The 8,511-nt window shown below is 38.1% G+C and overlaps 1 protein-coding gene across 1 annotated transcript in view; it reads right to left on the reverse strand.

The window, feature by feature from the left end:
* LOC103917955 (chromosome unknown open reading frame, human C1orf159) overlaps positions 1-3,376 on the reverse strand; it is an 11,236-nt gene extending 7,860 nt beyond the window's left edge. Inside the window, exons 1-3 of the mRNA XM_009325177.1 lie at positions 3,302-3,376; positions 3,069-3,159; positions 1,477-1,552 (exon numbers count right to left, since the gene is read on the reverse strand). Coding sequence (XP_009323452.1) covers positions 1,477-1,552; positions 3,069-3,140 — 148 coding nt within the window. The 5' untranslated portion in view covers positions 3,141-3,159; positions 3,302-3,376. The remainder of the gene's footprint in view (positions 1-1,476; positions 1,553-3,068; positions 3,160-3,301) is intronic.
* Between the last annotated feature and the right edge of the window lie 5,135 nt (positions 3,377-8,511).

The raw sequence follows: 8,511 nt of genomic DNA on the forward strand, positions 1-8,511 counted from the left end.
TGCTGGCATCCCCATTGTCAATCACTTGAAGCACAGCAAGCTAAAAATACGAATACTGCCATAATACAGTCTCTCTCCCATGCCTCAGTCCTCTCCAGTATTGTTCTTAAAGTGAAACAAACAGTACAACCCAAGCCTGTTTAAACTATTCTGTGACAGATGGCGAGTGTTTTATATCAGTCACCCTACCATGCAGGCTGGAAAATGATTAAACTTTCATCCTGGCCTATGTCTTCGATGTTCAAATCTCTCAATTTACGTTTAAATGCACATACTGCTATATCTTCGTGAAGAAAAAAAAAATAGGGCACATCTTCAGTAACGACTTCATTTAATCAATAAAGCTGTGGTGGTTTCACTTGAGGCTTAGACTTGAGACATGAAGATTAGAAGGATATTCCTACTACATCATATTACAGTCTTCATTTAAAGGAAAAAAAAAAACCTTACTGTGCTGGCTAAAATCCAGTTCTACAGAGCCTTGAGCTAAACTGGTATCAATTATCCCATAAAGCAAACCATTAGTAAGGTGCTGATTTGAAAACAGCTCTGCTGCTACGTTTTCCTTGGAGAGAAGCAGCACATTTGATGCCCACAGTAATAAATTACATCTGACATTTAATCTAAACACAAACAGACCCAAAGTAAGGGCAAAGACTTTCTACAGTAATAGGAAGAAAGCATCAAAGCAGTTATCTGACACCAAAGATATTGGTAGATTATCAGTTTACAATAAGATTTAAAAGAACACAATCCCATAACTTGGAGACAATTGTTTATACCATATCTAAGATCATTTAGAAGCAGAAATGAATGCATTAAATGAAGCAACAGTTAAGGAAGCTAACGAAGCAGTAAAAATAAGTAGGCTTAAAATGCTTTAACAACCATCACAAGGAAATGACTGAACCCAGAAGTGGACCCCAATTTAAGGCACTAATTCTCTTGTTACTGTGGGCTCTGAAGCCATTTTCCTGCTTTTACTCTCCGATTTTAAATAAAATGGCATTTAAAAAACCACCCTTTTGCTACTGCTGGAGAGTGACAGAAGAAGTTAACAACTCCATTTAGAAGAAAACAACTCTACGTATATGGCACAAGGAAGAATGAGGCATTCTGTGCTAACAAGACAATACTGAAATTATTCTTAATGCTCCCTTAGACATACATTACAGCATTTTTGCTTTTTATGCTCATTATACGGGCTTTTAAGCATTTACAATAGCTCTTACATAATCCAACTTCACACTAAAAAAAGATAAAGAATAACCTTATTAATAGTTGTCTATTCTCCTTACCATGCAAGAACAACATCTGTGAGGCACAGGAAGCATACCTTGTGTATACAGAGGAAGAAGGACTTCAATATGTACATGCTAATTATTTTGTTTTCACTCCCCAATTAATCAGACACTGTGTATTGGTGTTAACTGTCAAAAACAATCTGGAATTTTATTAAACAATGACACACTATACCTGGACTGCACTGGTTGGTTACTGGACAGGAGCTGTTTGAATCCAACATATCCACACAGCATTCTGTTTCTGAAACCTAAGAAAAGAAATTACATTACACACAGTTCTTAAGTTTACTAAAATGCTTCAATAAAAAAAAAATCTACAGAGAACACAGTAGTAACTGCAGTTAGAACTTGCTGTAACTTTTTCTTTTTGCATTAAGCAACCTTACAAGGAGAGAACAAGTTAGATGCACCATCAAGCTGATTCTGACCTCACAGCTGCCACCCAAACTAACACTTTGACAATGAAATGCAGACTCTACTGCTGACATTGGACAAAGCCTCAAAAAACTGCTTTAGAAACATACTTGCTAAATTCTTCAGTGAAGCACAGTTCAGAGGGGGAGTTATCCTTCCCACCGCACCACACAAATGCCCTAAGAAATTTGCTCAGAAATACTATTGTCAAAATGACTGGCAAAACCCAGTTTTCACTGAATGCCCGTACTGCAAGTGATGGTAACATCTACATTCAGCAGAGCAATCCAGCAGAACTACAAAAGCTTCTTCCTTCACCTTTTAATATATAACTTCACATATCCTGAAGGTACATAGTTTATTTTTATTTGTGTTTGTTATATAAAAGCCAGTTTCAAAATTATTTACGAATTACAATAAGCTGTGACATAGGCTTAGAGATAAATGGTTCTTAGACACTCTGTGGTTCTTTTGATAGATAATAGTAACATCCCATATAGACTTGGGCATATCCACTCTCTGAATCTGTACAATAAGCCACAAAACTCCCATGCCTTTTAAAGTTTTGCAGGCACATTCCCCTAAAGAATATAGCAAGTCAAATCAGTCTTAAAAAGGGATGAAGTATTCTTGGTCAGAAGTAACACCACCTCATCTATATTCAGCCACAGAAGTAACTTAAATATACCTAACATGTAACAGCCAGTATTATTCTGCTTATCAGCAAAACCCATCAAATCCAGGGGTGATGAAGATCAAAGCTATCAGGAGAAATGGTTGGGACTGTCAAAACTGAAATTAGTAGGCTGACTTCACACTGTTAGTGCATCGTGGGGAGGTAGACTACAGTAAAGAACCAGATGATCTCCAGTTAACATGCTTAAGACCAGTTTCTTAAAAAGTTTTGTTGGTTGAACTCTCCTGCAAGCAGAATTTTATACTCTGACCTTTTTCTGTGACTTGAAGCAGCGTTTGCTTTAGAGCTTCTCAGTCATTTGAAAAGTTAACCTTTGGGTATCCATGCTTTGGATTGTTTGTAGTTAAACTGCCAAGCAGCTTGAGAAGTGGTTTTTTGATCATCAGGGTGCTTTTTCCACATGGTGTGAGGCATTATCAGTTGCATCCCTGCTAGCCTACAAGCACATGACTAGGAAGAATTCAATGCTTTAATAGGCAATCAGCCATCATAGCAAATTGACCCACTGTAAAAGTTTCAGTTAATGACTGCTAGCAGTATAGCTCATTTCGGTTGAATTAGAAAGCCTTCTATAAACTGCAAAGTGAGAGGAAACTAATCTGATTCTTTGGTTTTTATAGCATCTAGCATATCAAAAAACATGAAGTACCTACCGAACTTTCAGTAGATTTAGTGGCAACTTCTGCTATGAGTCTAGTTAAGAGAAGGACATATGGCACCTCCATGCCCAGGAAAGACACAGGTCTAAATAAGAACAGGGAAATAAATGTCTTATTAATGACAGAGAAGTTATGCTTTCCCTTTGTTAAAGAACTTCTGCCAACACATTCCTTTTATTTGAATGCAAAGGCCTTTAAATTAAATATACTGGGGGGGAAAGACTTACCTTGGTGCAAGATACAAATTTGAAACATTCAGAATTTTCCCTCCAGCTGCAGAGGGGCAGGTTTCTGGCTATGGCAGACTGTGGTTGCTAAGAAACAAGGAGCCTTATCAGTCTGCTCCAAACTGGGCCACGCAGAGACTATTCCACACCCAGGATCTAAAAATCAATGTGATTGCAATAGAACAGTTACTGCCTGGCACCACCACTGATAAGCCTCCCCAGTTACAGGCTCCTCTGGCTGCAGCATTGAACTGTGATGGATTTGCTTCAGGACAGAGAGCACGCGCCACTTTGAAAAAGGCAATACTGCAATTAATTTCTCCCATGACAGCACAGCCATGAAGCATTAATGAAGTCTGTCTGTTAATAAGTAGTATTTCTCAATTGCCTGAGAACAGACCTTCTCAACGTGGAACAAAATATTGTTGACAGTCTGCTACAAGCCTTGCTTTTTCCCCCCCCCTCCACTTTTGCCGTATAACTCCACACATAACCTAAAGAAAGTTCACATTTCTTACATTAAATTGTTTGGATAAACTAAAAGGCACTACGTCATGCTTGATCTGCATTGTTCAGACACTCCCTTTGTCAATATTATAATATCTGCCTATTCTCTAGTCAATTTAATGTTGGAAGCCACATCCAGTTCTAAGAACTACTGTACCTGCAGCCTGGTAGCTTTAGGAAAACATAGTCTTTCATATTATAAATAAAACACAGGGACAGACAAGGCCCTCTAACCAGAGCTTAGTAAGAGGAAAGAAAGCCTTCAACTGTAGGGGAAAACTCCTTTAGTGACTCATTTCACAAACTGAAATTTGTTACTATTTTTGTTAAACAAAAATCCAGTGGATGAGTTTTAAATTACTGTAAAATATGTATCATGATCCTTTGCAAGTTGTTTTTCTGAAGAATGAAATCATTGAGCAGTTCCTACGATTAATTTCTGTTCAGTTTTTTAAATCACTTACACATAGCCTGTTGCCTCAACTTCAAAAAAAGATTAGTTCAGCTTAGTGGGAAAATTTATTATAATCCCCTGCTATCAGCTGAAAGTTCCAAGATCAAGGACTGAAAATCCTGAAAACCAAACTCCAGTCTTACTGCTACAACTAATTTCTACAGTTAGTGAGGATTGGGGCAGAGCAGGAAGAGCTTGCACTGTCATGATACCTTCCAATTTAAGCATAACAATGGACGTCGAGTCTGTCAGTGTCAAGGTGCAGCATCCATGATTTCATCAGTTCACATTTACATACTTGTCAATAAAGTGACACCTGTACTAAAATGAAAAGCAGACAGTCAACGTAAGTGCACTATGCATGCGAGGCTAGCCTACAAAGGCCAAGACAGTGCCTGATTAGCCTTGCTGTCGGCAACGTAGATTACAGGAACCAAAGAATGTAAGCAGCAAGGAGCCTTTGTACATACAGAGGTTCTCCAGAGTAAGATATTAAGAGCTAGTTAGCTTCGGGAATGGTACCACCATCACATCCTGGAGTGAAAATTAAGATGGCAGTTTACAGAACTGCTGGAAAGTGGTGGCACTGCTAAAAACAGCAGGGAAAATTTAGCTTCGGGAATTTTACACAAGGATGGAAAGATACATTTCTAATCTACAGCTAAGCTCATAAATTGCTGACTAAAAAGCTTTAATGTTATTCTTCAACAATACCTGAGGTGAGAAGATACCTCAAATGCAAACGCCCGTTTTAACAAAAAGGTGAAGTCATCTCAGAAGATAAAGGAGACAACTTTCTAGAGTGCAGTACGTACCCCAAAAGCCAAGAATGCCTAACTTACAGCTTTGATGGTAACAGTTTCTTCCTGAGCACATTTGAGCAGAACAGAAGCTACTTACAACTCAGTAAGTGATTGCTGATGTAGGCATTGCACTCGATCTAGTTTGACAAGAGAGCTTTCCACCTGTGTATGACAGTGTAAGAGTACTCATAAATGCTATGAATAATTCTGTTTTAGATCACATTGAGTGTAACTTTAATTTGCACATTTAACCTTTTAAAAACAGAGGTTTTTTCTTTTTATGCCTTTCTATTGCAGGAAAAGTTGAGTAACACAACCTTAGGGTTTTTCGAGGCAGTCCAGCAGAGTCTAATGTTTAAACAATCCTCAGGATGTACATAGGGATGGTTGCATTTTAAACAAATACATAAGAGAGCTTGCCTTATTACCTATCAGTTTTCTACAATCTATCTTCAGAAATGAGATCTTGCTTCTTGGCTGAGAAAGACTTCCTCTGGGGAAAATAGTTAAGAGTTGGTAAAGACATTTGCTGATAAATTCTTCATCATTTTGGATGCTATGCACACTTTTGTCAATACCCAATTATTATAATATCTGTAAATACTAAGAAAAGGCAGATGAAAAAGGCATTTGTTTAAACAAGTATATTCTTGTTATCTAGAAAAAAATACTTATTTTCAGGAACAAGTCATACTAAAAAAGAAAACATTTGTGAAACTGGCCACTTCTAAGTGCCCAATCCTCCTCTTTGTGAATCCAAATAGCTATACAGCATAGGCTCAGTATTGGTTGTATTTCTATTCCTGAAATAAATGAAGATACTAATCAACTATACTGTTGCATTTATGGGCAGATATTTGTTTACAGCCACTAGTGATTCTAACAAACTAGAACATCTGCCCTGCAGCTGTTCCAGTAGAAATAGGACACAAGATCTAATTTGCCCTCAAATCATCAGCCAATATTTTTTTATTTCTGTGAGAGAGAGACAATATCTAAGCTTTATATATATTATTTGTTGTTTGGTTGTTTTTCGTTTGAACTAGTTTTAACTGCAGGAAAAGGAAAACAGAGATGAACAAGCTGCTTTAAAGCTTCCAAACATATTAGATGTATGTTATGTTTACTCAATTTACATTTTGCTCCAGGTCCCAGAACTACTTCCTCACATCCTGCTGGATTCTCTATTGGCCAGTAAAAATTAGAAGCCTATTAATATAATATATAAATAACATCTGTCTGACCGAGGCAGAAATTCAAGCCATGAAAGTAACACGAGATATCTACTTTTTTTAGGGTAATGCCCATGAAAGATATCAGACAGACTTAAGCATCCATATTCTTTCTATGCAATAATACGAAAAGCATATTAGCATTCCTAAAGTCTGGTTGTGCCACACCTCAGCAAGGCTGGAAAGAGCTTGTGACTTGTAAGTCAAAGAATAAATCAAGTGCAGAACTTCCAAACAAGACAGCAACTTCAAGTAGGGATTTGTACTGTTAATTGGTCTCCCTGTACAAAACCACAGAAGTAACAATTCATTTTACTGTTTTCCAGCCATAAGTCAATCATAACCATTCTATTGCCAACCCGAACAGTATTTTACACCATAATTTTAATTTTAGAAATGAAAAAGCCCTAGAGCCTCCAAGACCATTCAGTATACATGAATACTAACCATGCCTCTGAATAAGGTAGCTGAAGTTTTAGTTTTTAAATTAAGTACATGAATTTGATCAGGATCAGATACCCACAGCAAAACAATTTACAAGGCCATGGAATATGTTTCGTGTTTGGCAGAGTTTTCTCTTTGGATTATGGGAAAAAAAAAGATAATGTCATGCACAAACTGGAGCCCAAATTACAAAGTATTTATGCTTGAGATGGCAACACAGTTTTGAGAACACAGACATTTTAATTAAAACAAGTATTTCACACCAGAGTTCCACATTTGAAACAAATCTCAAATCACTGTCAACTTGGATCTCAAGTGCCACAATACACATAAGCCAAACACATCAAGATTCACTAAGTGAATTCTTCCGCTTGTTGCTTTTAAAAAAGAACGCAAATAGTTCACGGACACTAAGCACTAGAAGACTTTTTCCTCCCGCTCCCAGAAGCAAGTGTTCTTTAATTCACCTTTATGTCTACATTTTCCATACATATAGCTGTGTATCTATTATTTCTGTTGTATTATCAGTATCTTTCTTGCTGGAGCATTGTTTGAGCAAGGTAATTTTTTCAGGTACATGGAAAAAGATGGCAGTAGAAAAAAAAAAAAACATTGCCTAAATTTCAGGTGGTTTTATAATTCACTCAGCAGATCAGAGTTTGAAACTACATCACACTCATTCCGCTGCCAAAGGCTTCTTAATTCTGATGTGACTTTGAGTTAGTCATGATAAAACAGAAAAGTCGAAGTGCAGCCTCACAAACAACAGACTTGTAAAGGCCTAAACGCTCACTTACCAGCTCCTTCAGAGGTATGCACTAGAACACTGCATCTTCCTTAGATAACACTGAACGCTGGTGCTACGTCCTTTACTGCTAGTTTCTCATTGATGCTGCAACTGTTTCACAATAAACCTGCACAGTAGAAGAACAGATATGGCTTGTGCTTAGAACATCTTTTATAGATTAAAGCTGAAGGAGGACTTGTTTTTCCAGCTTTCTTAATACGCACCCATGAAAAGAACTACTATCCCTACCCTTACATCAAAATGATTATGTAATAGGCCAGCAACCAACAATTAAAAATACACACCTTCCGCTCAAGACAATGAAAATCTCAACTTTAAGCTAGGCTTTGCTTCAAAAGTAGTTACATGCCTGGAACGTGCCTAGAGCAAACGCTAGTTAACACCAACATTCACTGTGGTTCAGTCAATAAAAATTTGGCAGTAACACATTCTGCTGTTACAACACTCGTTGCAGCCTTAAAAACTGAGAGCAGAAATGAACACTGGTACAATTTGGTTGCCAATAGTATAGCTATACGCTACGGGGAAAGATGCTTTGGAAACGGAACATATGCATGGCCCGTTTAGGTCCCCCCCCACCCCCAAACCGGTGCAACACAAGTCTGTGTTATAGGGGTACACATTTGCTTGAAGTATATCCAGAAAAAAAAAACAACCACAAAACCAAAACCACACCAAACACTCACAACCCTAAAAAGTCTCAGATTGCCAAGAACTGTAGTGAACTGAGTTAGTGTATTAGGAAAAAAGTATCCGAAGTTTTATTGGGCCATGAGAAAGAGATGATTCGTTTCCAAACGCGTCTCGAGAATACCGCACTTCAACGCGAAATCTATCGGGAAGCAAGTAGCCCTGAAAAAGCTGGGCGAGAAGGAGGAACGAGCGGCGACTCTTCCCCAGCTTTGCCCTACATGGCAAACCATCGCGGCTGCTCCCTCACCCCCCCCGCCCCGGGCCCGCCG

This window comes from Pygoscelis adeliae, unplaced genomic scaffold, assembly GCF_000699105.1.
Source record: "Pygoscelis adeliae isolate BGI_AS28 unplaced genomic scaffold, ASM69910v1 Scaffold36, whole genome shotgun sequence".
NCBI lineage: Eukaryota > Metazoa > Chordata > Aves > Sphenisciformes > Spheniscidae > Pygoscelis > Pygoscelis adeliae.